We start from the raw sequence: 14957 nt of genomic DNA on the forward strand, positions 1-14957 counted from the left end.
AAAGAAAGAAAAGGATGGAGGGAAAGAAAGAAAAGGACGGAGGGAGACAAAGAAAGAGACAGAAAAAGAGGGAGAAAGTGAGGGAGAGAAAGGAGAGTGACAGAAAAAGAGGAAGAAAAGAGACAAAAGCCTTCCCCCCACACACACACACCCGCGCACGCTGGCCCCGTGCCACTGGGCCCCAGTCTCCCCACTTCCCCCGCCCACACACACACACACACACCCTGCGGCGCACGGAGCCCCACGCGACCAGACCCCAGTCTCCATGTTCTCCCCCCCACAGAGTCCACAAAAGCCCCCCCTCCAGAAGCCCAATCGGCTCCTACATGCATGCTCTGCCACGGGGAGCTGCCGGCCTCTTTTCCCCCTCCCTCTCGCTGCTCAACAGCCGACAGGCAGCGAGAGGGGCTTACAATGTGCCGCGGCATTCCTGCATGCCGCGGCTGTAGGCGGCAGCCTTGGGGGAAGCATCCCTCCCCTCTCCTCATGCCGACCAACAGCCGACAGTTGGCGAGAGGAGGTCCAAATGGTGCCGCAGTGCCCCTGTAAGCCGCGGCCCCAGGAACACCCTCAGGGAGGGCTGCCCTGTGCCCCGCCTCCGCAGCAGGGCCCCAGAGCTCCCGAGGGCCACAAAAAATGTCCTCGGGGGCCACATATGGCCTCCGGGCCTGAGGTTCTCCATCCCTGCTCTACCCCAAGAACCTCCTGCCGGTGGCAAAGAGGGACCTGGCAACCGTAAAGGCTATACATCTGGGAAAACCGGTTTCATATACTTAAGTGATATGGCAGGCGTAGAGGGATTATCTTTGTCTGGGGGGACCTGTGGTAGCTCTTGGCATCCCTGTCCATGTCATTCACATAAAGGTGTAAAATGCAAGAGGGTAAGGACAGCTGATCCCCAGATTACCCTAAACCTTTCAATCCCTGGATGCTTGTACATCTATAGAAACCTCATCTTCAGGGATAAATTTCCTGGTGTACAGGAGAGCTGAACTGTTGCTTCCCTTGCAAGAAATGGAGTGCTGTGGCATATTTTGTGGCACATGATGCAGCTTGCAGCACTGTAATTCAGTAGGTCCAGGGTTTAAACTGGGAAAATTAACATCTATAATTTTGATACAATTAAACAGGGAAAGCAAACTAGCTGACATAGCAAACACTTAAACAGTAAATTAATATTTCTTTTTGCAGTTTGCCCTCTACAGAGGTATATCAGTGAGGTATTAGTCGGAAACAGTGCAATTTTTTTAAATAAATAGTTTAAGGCTGCATTCAGACTCATCTGTCCAGGAAGTAAACAAGAAATCAAGCATATGGGTATCCAAGGGCATGAATATTTGCTTTAGAGGAAACGTAGAAACAGCTTCATTCCTGATGACTTGGTAAGACTCTCAGGGTAGATGTCTACTTAAACAATCTACAGCTTAAGTGTACCCATTGATGAACAAGAAAGCATATTAACTCACCTAATTTTATTGAGGATATCGATTCCAGACTGCTCCAACAGAACATTTTTAACAAAAGTCCGTGGGATAGAAATCTTTTCAGTACATGCTTCAATCAAATCTTGCCGTATGTGTGCTTTCTTCATTGCACTTGGACAGAGGTTTTCAGCTGCATCCACCATAGACTCAAGTAATGTCTATATCACAAACCATACACAAACCACTACATTACTCCATTACAAATATCATCTGGGATTAATAAATTACAGACCTTTATCAAACTAAGACCCAAGATCATATTCTTCCACCATGTGGTTATTTTGCCAATCTATTCCTTTGCAGCCAATCTATTCCTTTGCAGATTCTTTTAAAACTATCTAACATATCACTGGCATGTATTGTCAGTTCTAGATAGCTTCAGTTTTACATGGTGTGAACTACATTTAATCAGAACTAACCTTCAACCCAATGGACGTAAGTTTATTAATTAACTGATCCTTCAGTATAAAAAATTGGATGCCATCAACAACAGCTTATACTAGACAAAAGCTAGTAACCAGTACAAAAAATGTTCACCAGCTTTTTTTCTAGTATAAGCAGCTGTACATAATTAGCATGGGGGTCCAATTATATGGGCCCCCAATTTTCCTCCATTGTTTCCAATGGAGGCTGGACTGGGGCACCCTCTTTGGGGGCCCATAAAATTGGACCACCATCTTCACAAAACCTGGGGGTTCTTGTAAGGAGAGTCACCTACAGATATGCTGCAAATTTGGTGGCTCCACTTTTTGTTATTACATACTTTTTTTTTGGTGGCTCCACTTTTAAAAACCACCCTCCCATAGACCCACAAAGATTTCCCATAGGGTTTAATGGACCTGAAAATGTTTGGATATTCATAAAAACCTGAAAAAATCCATATTGGTATGGCGATTCAGCTTTTTTCAGATTTTCTGAAAAATTTCAGGTGTATTAAACCCAAATCTGAAAAATACAATAAATAAATAAATGGTGAACACTCCTAGTCTTGACACAGATCTTCTCAAGGGATATGGCAAATCAAAGCTGATTTGCAAATTAGAAGAATATACAAAAATATTTCTTATGCAAGATTTTTGATAGAAAGAGAAAGTGTAAAATTATCCGAACTAGATATTATATTCTCAAGCAATCCTTCTGTGAATGAAATTTGCTGAAAATGCATTAGCCTCCAGAGGAAAGATAACTGATTATGTATGTATCAGTGACTAATCCTAGAAGCTTTACATTCTGGCATCTTGCAGAGAAATTATCATTTTGCTTCTCCTAACCCTTAAGCGCTTAAGAGACTTAAAGTAAAAACTGATATGCAAAATCCTCACCTTATCACATACAAAAGGGAGAATGGAACAAAACACTCTCTAAATTGCAACATTTTCCTTCTCATTAATTCCTTTAATTTAGAAAAAAATAATTAGTACTGCTGTATTACTATAGTTCTTCATTACCTTTCCCACTGACTAAAGAATTTATATTTGTCTCAGATGAGCAGAAATCCAATCTGTAGTTTTACAGCTGCTGTTAAACTCAGAAATATAGTTGGGAGCACACAGTTAGGAGCAGAAAAGACAGCACAGATAATTCTATTATTTTGAAGCTTCCATACAGTGTGGTATAGTGGTTAGAGTGACAGAGTCAAATCTGGTGTAAGCCAATCGGTTGCCAATCTCCCGGACTAGTCATGGCAACCCCAACAGATGCGTGACACCACCATTCCAGACGTGACAGCCAGCCCAAATCGCCATTGAAAGGGCTCCTATCCCGTCCCGCGAAACAGGCAGCCAAGGAACCACGGCCAGGTCAACCCCTCCTGTGAACCAGAGGGAATCCATTTTTCTGTGTGCCTGTTCCAGCAGAAGCCATTTCGCAAGGAATTGCCAAGCACGTAGTTGTCGCCAATCCCCCGCTCTCCCCACATCATCTGCATGATTGATGGCCCATCAGAAAGCATCAAGATAGCAGTAACGGAGGATCGCTCCCCCGGCAATGCATTTCATGTACCTTGAGTTGATCATCCACAACCCTGGAGACCTCCACAGCCATTGATTCAAGTGTTTCCTGAATTGGGTTGGATAAGGAGCCGTTTGCTCCCGCCCATGAAGTTCCACCAAGATGATAAAGGTTTGGTAACAACTGTAAAACAGATTAAAATAAATAAAATTGGCAATTAGGTTCAATATCTACGAAGAAAAATTAACACCTACTTCAGTGGAATTGATATGTCACTGATATGAAGCAGCTGGTGTCACTTACTGTTTTGGAGTTCTTAGCGTCTTTCATCAGTCTTTCGGCCGATTTCAGATCTTCTTGAATACTATCAACACCACAGTTCCTCAGTGAGTTGAGATGGTCTTGTACTTTAACACATATTCTGTCTATCATCTACAGAAAAAGGGGGGAACGGTACAGCAACATCAAACGACAACAGAAAATATAAGATGTTAAATTTTAAGGTGAACAGAAGCAATGAAGAGCTAACTCATTCCAAAATCTTCATACATATGGCAGGAGTGTTACTATGGAACCTGTGCAATGGAACATATAAATGCAAAAGCCAGTTGCATAGAAGGAATATAAAAGGGCAGAAACACCAGCAGAAGTAACCATTAATTCCTGTCGGAAAGATCCTACTGGGAAATGGGTGATTCAGGCTAACGCACCTGATCTACAAAAAAATTCTGCTTAAAACTGGTAAAATCAAAGCAGAAAGTACTATACTGAAATGCAAATGGATACTTTTTTTCTTGTCCACCTACTATAATATATTTATATCTTAAGCCAGTACCTTCCTAGCCACTCTCTTCTTTCAAATAACAAATCACGTGCCAAGGGTGATACTGCCTTCAAAATAAATGAGGTACAACCCAGCTTATTCATTAGTATCTCCGCATGTCAAGGACTAGGATGTATATAGACACTAATACCATGGCAGGTCGAACTCTCTCTCTGGAAACTATTGAGTGAACAGGCCTATTGCCTTCAGGTCCTCCCAGAATTGTGACTCAAAAGAGCTCCTGCATCATCTTTCTGTTGCATTTTATTTCCCTGTGCAGTACACTTGAAAAGCCACTGCAGAAGGTTGAAGTGCCTCAGGAATATTACAGAATGTGATATGTGAAAGGGAATAGTCAGATTGTGGAACTCCCTGCCCCAGGATGTGGTGATGGCTGCAAACTTGGCTTTAAGAGGGGAGTGGACATGTTCATGGAGGAGAGGGCTATTCGTGGCTACTAGTCAAAATGGATACTAGTCATGATGTATACCTATTATCTCCAGGATCAGAGGAGCATGCCTATTATAGTAGGCACTTTGGAACACAGGCAGGACAATGCTGCTGCAGTTATCTTGTTTGTGAGCTTCCAAGAGGCACCTAGTTGGCCACTGTGTGATCAGACTACTGGACTTTATGGGCCTTTGTCTGACCCAGAATGGCCTTTCTTACGTTCTTATGAATTGGCAGAAAGTGATCCTGCCCTATTCTTGCATAAGCAGAACAATCTCTGCAAATGGGGCATACACTTGTATGGGGGAAAGAGACTGTTAATCAAATTCCCTTTCTTACTGCAGCTCCCAGGCCACATCCTGTACTGTTAAAGTGCCCCCCTAGTCCTCAGGAGTTGCATTTCTGGGGCAACAAGGGGCTGCATCAGGAAGCAAATCAGGTGGCCAATTTGGTCCATCTGCAGAAACAGCAAATTTCCAATTAAAGAAAAAAGAGCTTATTTCTTGAGCATTAATAAGGTTTCTGCAAGAGGCCATGCTCAACTCTTACACATATAACAATCTTGTATACAGAAGGCATTGAGGAAGACAACTCATTGAATGTCTACCCTGATAAAAACAATATAGGCACTCACCTGCTGTGTTGTACTAGTAACTATGCCTTGCTGCAGTCGGTACGCTTGCTCCTGTAGGTATTTCCGGGTCTCATGGTTTCGAAGCAAATAGTTTTCTATCTAAGACCAGAAGACAAATGAAGCTTTCAGTCTCTGTAAATTATTAAGTATGTATGTGCAAGAGGAGGTAACACACATCTGTGCCCACAGGTACTAATATAGCATTTTAAAATTCGTGACAAGAACTGAACAGAAATTGCTTCATCCAGTTCATACAAAATTTAGTGCCTTAATTCTTAGATGGGAGATTTCTACCAGGACTTCCATGAGTGGAAAAGGAGGAAGGATTTCTCCCAGTTCTTCTCCCATAGTTCCTCGTGGTGTTGGGAGGGGGGGGCCTCCCCAAATCAAAGTAGATTGTAGGAGGCTACAAGAGGAAGGCAGGAAACTTTTAAATCCTGGCTGGGAATGAGGGTGGGCTGTAAATTTAAATAATAACAACAACAACAACAACAATAATACTTTTTGAGCAGAATTCCACCGGCAGATTTTTGGATCCAACCCACTGACAAAGATTTATTTAAATTAATGCAACCTGCTGCGATGCAGTGCATATAAGGATCCGGATTAAAGGTCACAATCACCACTAGGATCATCCATCCTGATTTCCTACATATTATACAGCCACCAAATCCTGCCAGAAAAGAAAACTATAATATTCCAGGGAAAGCTGTACCAAGGTTCATCAAAAGCCAACATTCTCAGATATCAGCAATTAATTTGGCAACACACAGCCAAAATAAATCAAAAGGAAAAACAGCTGAGCCGTACAATACAGGGAACAAAAACTATTGATCACCATAACTGGCTGGTGATATACACCTGAAGTATTTTTAAAGCAAAATGGAACAGCCATAACTCTCAGAAAATATTCTGTGTAGATCTGAAGTGCACCACATTCACTGTGTGTGTGTATAAAGTGCCGTCAAGTCACAGCCAACTTATGGTGACCCCTTTTTGGGGTTTTCATGGCAAGCAACTATCAGAGGTGGTTTGCCAGTGCCTTCCTCTGCACAGAAACCCTGGTATTCCTTGGTGGTCTCCCATCCAAATACTAACCAGGGCTGACCCTGCTTAGCTTCTGAGATCTGACGAGACCAGGCTAGCCTGGGTCATCCAGGTCAGGGCACCATATTCACTAGAGATCAGTAAAACACTGAACTTCCACAAATATGTCCGAACATACATTTAGTAGTGGTGGACAATGGAAATCCTTAGCAGGATTCCAACCAGCTTCCTTGCATAAAGGATAGTTGGAAATTCCATAATCTAAATGATTTGGAAAGCAACAGGAACAAACTGTACAAACAGGTATAACCTTCTCCAGACAGGTATTCTCTCTTATTACTGAAATTCAGGAAGCATGTAAAAATATTTTTTATTTAGTATTCATGTTTTTTGCTGTTCTTGATTTCTTGTGTTTAAATTGCTCAATGTATTCTATTTTAACCTTTATGTTTAAGTGCAGCTGCTTGCTTTGAGTGCTGCAAATAAATCTCATCCTCACATTTAAAGACATTTTAAAAATCCTGTGCATAAAATCCTATGCATGAAAACAAACTTAAAGTATTACATTTTTGCCCTTCATGTTGATTAACATTCTAATAACCCTCTTGTTAACCCAATACTGTGCATTTTTATGGAAATGTCTCATTTCATTGTTTTGTCACCTGCAGAGCAGAACATCCTCCACACTTGAAAAATAATGACAGGCACACTAACACATCCCCAAGTACCTAGGAATATGCACACAAGCACAAAAATATTGCCCATTTTTATCTGTCAAATACATGAAATAGTCTCAGTTTAATTCAAACTGCCTTTTTATATGCCTGTTAACTGTTAAGCCTTTTCCCTCTGTTATCCTCATTCCATATTTCCGTGCTGTAGTGATTATTAGTTATCATAAACCCTTTAACTGTGATCATATGAAGATCAAATGCTCATTGAGTCCACAGGAGAATTCTATTTAGTCAACCATGACACCACAATCATTTACATACATTAGGTACTTGGTTTTCTCTTTCCATTCCTGCATGTGCAGATAATGGGTAACTGCAGGTAATACCTTTTGGAGTGCCTCTTCGGTTTTCTCAGGGCTCGTTTTAAGTGCTTGAGAAGCATCATTCACAGGTATAGGCATGAATCTTAGGGTATAATTCCTTTAAAAAATCAGGCAACAACATTAGATATAAAAAAGTTGTCCTACTTCTAGTTAGATGGCATGTGTTTCTTTTATGACTTTTTTTGTCATAGTACTACACACACAATGGAACACAAGTTAGGGGCTCTGGATCAAAATTTCAAAACATAAACAGCAATTGAGATACTGCCTTTCTTTAGTATATATTGATACACAGCTGGAGTGCCATAAAAAGAGACATCTAATGCCTTCTAGTTTTTCAGAAAACACAAATAAGGGGTGCTTCTTAACCATAGTTACAAAATTACAATGTCTTTTAGTAATTTAGATTTCAAATCTGCATACAAGTGCCTCGCTCATCTAACCGCTCTCTTGAAATCAAGCTCGCTCAGTGAGGAGGCCCTCTGAAATTAATGAATTTATTCAGCAGCAGTGTTTGATCCTTTATGCCAGACAGAATTCAATTTGCTTTTCCCTCCCGCAAAAAGTTGTCAGAATGTTACTAGAAATGGCAACTTGCATCTTCCACTCAAATCATCAAGGGATTCATGAACACGTCAATAAATTATTTTGAATGTTAGCGATATAACCACCAAATACTGAACATCTGAGCAGTTACTGCACAACTCTTATGCTTTTTCCAAATCTGTTGTCACGACAAAATATCCTACTCTTGGGAGTTAGGAATTCCAGCTTTTGTTACAACATAAACACAAAGGCCCACCAGAGTCCAACATTGGATCCATTTTGTTGATAAATGAAAATATTATTCCTAAGTTTAATGTTGATTTTAGTGATTTTAGACTGCACTGAAGTTATCTTCAATGAAGTTAAGAACAATGTTGTTCTCATAAAATGTTAATGACAGGAAGCTGCCAGAAAATTAAATGTGTAAAAATATGTAACGAGTTTTAAACATGCATGGTGGTGAAGGTTCAATTTATTATGTGGCCGTGTGGTGTAACGGTTGGAGTGTTGTTGGACTAGGAGTTGTGGGACCTGAGTTCAAATCTCTATTCTACCACCAAAGCTTGTGGGTGACCCTGGGCCAGTCACTCACACTCGACCTAACCTACCTCCCAGGGTCGTTGTGAGGAATGCTGTAAGCCACTTTGAGTCCCCAAGGGGGGGGAAGTGGGGTATAAATGAAGTAAACAAAGTTAAAATGCCCATGCTTATTCATTTGTGTTGCTTTTTAAAAACCCAGCAATATGCAGTTGAACTGCAAGCATTCTTGCAATCATCACTTTTAGGCCAAGTAAGCCAAATTAGGTCCTTCTGATGCAAGAGCTTCAAGGTTACGATTTCAATGTCTCAAGTTACTGCATTAGGTATTTTGCCAACCTTTTGCACAAAACCAAAAACCCAGTACTGTGTTGCTCAAACTGATAGATGCCGGTGCTTCAAGGGGGACTGGTTCATTGTTGTTTCCCACAGACTTCACTCAGAACTTCACAGAACTGTACCCCCTTCTTCAGCAAAACTGACACGCCTTCGCAGAATCCACCCGGAATAACAGGGTCATACCTACTGTGCTGTTTCTGAAGAACAGCCTGTTGAGATACTCTGCTGGCTTTTCCTTTAAAAGAAGCATGTGGATGTGTGCGTGAATATTTCAGGGTCTGGCTTTATACCGGTAGAGACTATTCTGAAAGTTTGTAAAATAAGAGTCCAGAAGTACAAAATTTCTACTAAAGGTGCTGGTCTTTTATTTAGCACTGTTGTCGGGCTGTTTCTCAGTTTTCAACTAACAAAATTTTAGCGTGCGCACATGGTACAAGATGCATTTCCTATTTTCAAGCACATCTTGTCTTGCATATGTAGACTTTGTACAGTGGGGTAGATTTACAGAGGTCTATAACTAATACCTTTCACAGCTGAACTTTAAAATAAGACAGAAGAATCCAATGCAGACGGGTTAAATCCCCTGTTGAGTGTAATACTCTTTAAGAAACAGCTGCATTTATAAAGCACTTTTGAAATGTTAAAGGGTTTACACACATGTTCTAAGCAACCCTTCTGAACATTAATTAGACCCTTCTATGAATACTTTGAGAGCCAGTGTGGTGGTGGTGAAGGAGGAGGAGGAAGAGGAGGAGGAGGAGGAGGAGGAGGAGGAGAAGAGTTGGTTTTTATATGCTGACTTTCTCCACCACTTAAGGAAGAATCAAACCAGCTTACAATCACCTTCCCTTCCCCACAACAGATACCCTGTGAGGTAGGTGGGGCTGAGAGAGCTAAGAGAGCTGTGACTAGCCCAAGGTCACCCAGCTGGCTTCATGTGGAGGAGTGGGGAAACCAATCCAGTTCACCAGATTAGCATCCGCCGCTCATGTGGAGGAGTGGGAAATCAAACCCGGTTCTCCCAGATTACAGCCCACCGCTCCAAACCACCGCTCTTAACCACTACACCACGCTGGCTCCACGCTGGTTAAAATGTCAGACTAGGATCTGGGAAATGCAGGTTTGAATCTCCACTCTGCCATGGAAGCTGGGTGGGTGACCTTGGGCCAGTCACACACTCTCAGCCCTGACCCTGGCAAGTATTTGGATGGGAGACTCCAAGGAATACCAGGGGTGTGAGACAGCACTGACTTTGATAGACCAGTGGTTCAACTCAGTATAAAGCAGCTTCATGGGTATAATAACAATATAACCCACCAGCTGAGTTTTGTAATATAACATTTTGGGATGGGGACAATAAACTACTTAACTTGGCTTCACTGATTTCAACAGGGTATAAGCCTGTACTTATGTGATTTGCAGACTCTATTACCTTTAGTAGAATGTACTGGCAAAGACATTCTTTTTTCTTAAGCAACAATTAATATTATCAACCCAAATGTCATCAACTCAGGGAGCCTCAGCCCTATTCTGTGCTGCACACTGACATATTTTTAACTGGCACAATCTTTATTAGTATGCTTGCATCCTTTGTCTCCAGGACGATACTTAGTTTTTTAGAGGCCACGTACTGGGTTTGTTTCCCACCCCCACCACCCGCATAGTCTTTAGCGCTCCTTGAAAGAGTGTTCTGAAAATTGCTATAATCATAATGCACAATTGGATTTCTCAGCATCATGTCATCCAGATGCTAGACTTTGCATTTTCAGTCCTGCAGCGCAACTGTCAATAAATCACTCCCTATTGAACCAAAGTAATTAAGATGGGAGAATGCACCACTCTGTGCTATTCTTCATAATGGGCTACAGATTTCTGTAGCAAATATACAAATATCATGTGCCAAACTGGGGGGGACCCCCTCAAAATGCTATTTTCAGACATTTCCATGTGGCTAAAATGAAGCGGCTATTGTTAATTACTTTTCTTGTCGCCAGGAACGGCAGATTTTACAGGAGGCAGAATTTATCTATAATAATTTTCTAACCCACAAAATTTGAGGATGGAAGAGCTGTTAGATTATTTGTCAAGACACAATGTTTCCGATACTGTTTGAAATAGATTTGGGTAAAGGACAATTCCTTTCCTTATCCAATGGTGACAGAAAAGGCTATCCTCCACATTTAGAGCTTTTGTTATCATGGCTTGGACTCCAATACCATCTCTGCTTTTTTGAATATTGAAGTAGACAGCAGATGACCTGAGCTTCCATGCTAAGTAAATACGTTGTCACCCTTAGAAAATTACAGTCACTGTATTCGCATCAACATTTCCGTTTTCTGTCACATACTTTCATTCTCAGTCTTAGAAGAAGCCCCTTTTTCATTTATCTTGGCAGACAGAAGGAAAAATACAGATTATAGGCAGGATGTTGAATTGCTCTTTTTCCCTGCTGAGACTATTTCTGTCAGCAAACTGAGCACCGTTGGCATGTAAAAGGGTTATTTCTCCAAAAGTTGCCTATAAGACCTTAGTGCTATTTTTCACTAACTTCACTATTGTCATCGTGTTTCAGCATTAAGCAGTTGTGCTAAATGGCTGAACAATGAACTTTGAATAAAACAGAGCTCCAAGCAGTGACTGATTTAAAATTGGTAAATCAGACAACCAAAGGTTTCAAGAGAGTTCACTGTCTCTCCCCCTTTACACCAATCTCTATATCGGACAACGTACAAAAAAATATGGGATCCTCACAGGACATGCTACAATACAGCATAAAGATGCACTGGATTTTACCTTGTGTGTCAAATTTGATGGAACAAAACGAAGCACCAGAGCAGTCAGCGGGGTGACCACAAGGGAAACATACATGTCCCAACGTTGTTCAGTTGAAATCTAGGTCAAACTACCCATGATTTCAAGATTCAAAAAAGCTCCATCAAGCTTTTACAATACGTAATATTGCATTTAAATGTAACTAATTGGATTAAAAGACAAATTAATTGAAGATTTAAGAAAACAAGTGTAAGAACCTTAATTATACACAGAAACTGAAAATTTAAATAATCATTTTGGAGGGACAGCCAAAAACAAACAGGAGACTTGTAGTACTCTTAATGGCAAACAAGTTTTACTTTTAGAATAAGCTTTACAGAACTAGGTGAATGCAGAGGGCCCTTACTATATATAATGAACATACACACACATACACACAAAATTTTCACTATTTTGCGAATCTAAGTCACAGTTCCTCAGCAACACCTCTGAGACACCAGTGTGAAACTGCTGAATTAGTATTCATCAAGAAGATCTGACATCATTTCACAAAGATGTTGCAAGGACCTGCAATTTCTTAGCCACTATAAGTATTAATCAGCTTAGCAAAACTAGGGAAATGATGTTACCATCAGCCATTTACGAATGGCCTCTGCATTCTTATTGATTATATTTGAATTCTGCATTACTTACAGCCCATTCCTGAAAAAATGGGCTAAAAGTCCTTATGAGGCAGCGTGACTTTACCACAAGTGTAAGTGCGTGTAATGACGCGCTTACACGCACGTACACTGGCAGGGAGGGTGGCTCCGCTGGCGCCCAAGTGCCACGGAGCCACACCGCGCCCCTCCACCATCATGGCCTTTCCAAGGCGCAGGCCATGGCGTAGAGAGGTCGTGCTGGCGCAGGGGGGCGTTCCAGGGTGGGCCGGGGGGAGGAGCTGCCGGTTAGGCGACTTCCTATCCCCGTTCGGCCAGTTATGCCGGCGGTGGGAATGGCGGTGCTGCACCTGCTTTTTAGCAGGCGCAGCCTCGCTGTTCTCTATGGGGTGAAAGGCCCCAGTTAAACCAAAATAAAGTCGCGATTTGGCTTAGGATGAGGCGCCACTGCGCCTCTTCCCTGCCGACTCCGCACGCTGTATTTTCAGGAATGGGCTGTAAATCTCCCCTGTACTTCCTGCTGTTTATAACTCTTTTTCTTTGTAACTTTTGAATGTGTATACACATGTATGCCTACCTAGTGAGAACCCCCTACCTGTATCTCATGAAGTGGACTCTAGTCCACAATTACAAGTTTTATGCTAGCATTAGTTTATGACTGAGGCACCATGAGGTTCTTTTTTATTTTAAATAACCAGAGTCTAAGGAATTAAATACCCATGGTGGGGTGCAAAGGATAATGACAGTATATATATTTACCAAGTTATATGCTAACAAAAGCAACTTTTATACAAATCTAGACAATTTGATGTAGATTACGACAGACAACTGTAGAGAACTTACTTTTCTAATGCCACTGCTATATCCTGGAAGCCCTGTGCAGTGATATTATTCTTGTCCCATATAACAGTTCTGTTGGAAAATCATAAATTACATAAGTCACTAAGTACAAGCTGAACACTAACCTGTCAGAACACAATTTTATCATTTAAAACTGAGCAGATCTTTATTTCAGAAATGACAGAATTAACAAGTAAAATACCAGCACAATGAATTCTGTGAGCAAAATGTAACAACAGGGATATGCATTACGTAAACAATCATAGGCTGGATCCAATGCTAAATTTCTGCTTGTATTAGAACTCTTGCATGAGTCGAAACACAACAAAAAGACTGCGGTAGCTGCTTGCACTAAGTTATACTAATTACGTTTTCACTTGCTCAAGTTCTTGTGCAACCAATTTCTGGGTACTATAATATACAGGGAAGAACACGCTAGGTGTTGCACAAGTGGAATAGCACTTAAGTCAGTTTATGTTTCTCCCAAAATGAGAATCCGAAATATATATCTAAAATATTTCCAGAGCATTATGTAAGCAACCTGTAATTTACATTTAAAATTTCAGAACGTATTCTAGGGAGAGAACATTGGTCCCTTTGCCTAAAGGAAAAATGTAAGCATGTCGAAATGACTTCTGTACCCTATGGATGCTAGCCTCCGCATGGGACCTGGGGATCCCTCGGAATGACAGCTCATCTCCAGACTACAGAGATCAGTTCCCCTGGAGAAAATGGATGCTTTGGAGGATGCATTCTATGGCATTGTACCCCACCAAGGTCCCTGTCCTCCCCAGGCTCCACCCCCAAATCTCCAGAAGTTTCCCTACCTAGAGCTGGCAACTCTAAGTGACCCTGAAGTCCAAATCTGAAATATGGAACAAACTCATAGGAGGATCCCACCTGGGAGAGATCATTTAACCCTTCTTCCTACTGCCATTTGTCCACTCAACATTGCCCATCCCAAAGGACCTCAAAATTGTTTCCCCTACAGCTGAGAGTGGGCACTTTAGAGCAGTAAGGCATCAGGAAGGAAAACAAAACAAAACATCCTTCTCCCATTACTCATCCATTCCTAATCACAACTTCTGATGCTGTTTGTCAGTTAAAACAAAATAGCTGGTTCACATGTCTCTTACATATCATTTGTTGCCGGGAAGAATCAAGGGATAGTGCATAAGACACCACACACAATGTTGAAGCTAACCAAGATGTTATGCTTAAAATGCAAATCCATACCTGAGTTTGGTGTTTATCTGAAGAGCCTTCGCTAGCATCTTTGCTCCCATATCGCCCATTCCATTTCCACTAATATCCACTTTTGTCAGAGATGTATTGCTTCCCAGTGCATTGATAATGATAGTAACCTCTGTCTTCAGCTTGGAATCTGCTAGAGACAGTGACTGCAAGGGCTGAGGAGTATAGAAACAATGGACACTATCAGCACATTCCACTTGGATTAGTCTTAAATGCTCTTTTTTAAGACCACAGATCAATCAACAATATGGCTTTGAAACAGGGCAGCATCAAACAGAAGGTTCAAAGGCTTCTTTGAAATTGTGTGAACTGGCTAGCTAGGAATGATGCTAAATATTTTATTAGTTCTGCTGACTAGGATCCTGAGCCTTCTTTTGGTTTACAACTTTTCATCTGTTGCAGAAGTAGTCCTGTGCTACAGACTGCATTCCTCTAGTGCAGGGGTGGGGAACCTTTTTTCCGCCAAGGGCCATTTGGATATTTATAACATCATTTGCGGGCCATACAAAATTATCAACTTAAAAATTGGCCAACCAAGCTCCAAGCAGGCAGCTGCCCCAGATGA

At 41.5% G+C, this 14957-nt stretch overlaps 1 protein-coding gene across 1 annotated transcript in view; it reads right to left on the bottom strand.

Annotated features, from left to right (window-relative positions):
* The window catches only part of CARMIL1 (capping protein regulator and myosin 1 linker 1), a 170450-nt gene that overhangs the window by 39031 nt on the left and 116462 nt on the right, over positions 1–14957 (bottom strand). The window contains exons 21-27 of the mRNA XM_056854001.1: positions 14375–14547; positions 13142–13210; positions 7449–7542; positions 5342–5440; positions 3738–3866; positions 3486–3617; positions 1467–1642 (exon numbers count right to left, since the gene is read on the bottom strand). Coding sequence (XP_056709979.1) covers positions 1467–1642; positions 3486–3617; positions 3738–3866; positions 5342–5440; positions 7449–7542; positions 13142–13210; positions 14375–14547 — 872 coding nt within the window. The remainder of the gene's footprint in view (positions 1–1466; positions 1643–3485; positions 3618–3737; positions 3867–5341; positions 5441–7448; positions 7543–13141; positions 13211–14374; positions 14548–14957) is intronic.

This window comes from Euleptes europaea, chromosome 8, assembly GCF_029931775.1.
Source record: "Euleptes europaea isolate rEulEur1 chromosome 8, rEulEur1.hap1, whole genome shotgun sequence".
Lineage (NCBI taxonomy): Eukaryota > Metazoa > Chordata > Lepidosauria > Squamata > Sphaerodactylidae > Euleptes > Euleptes europaea.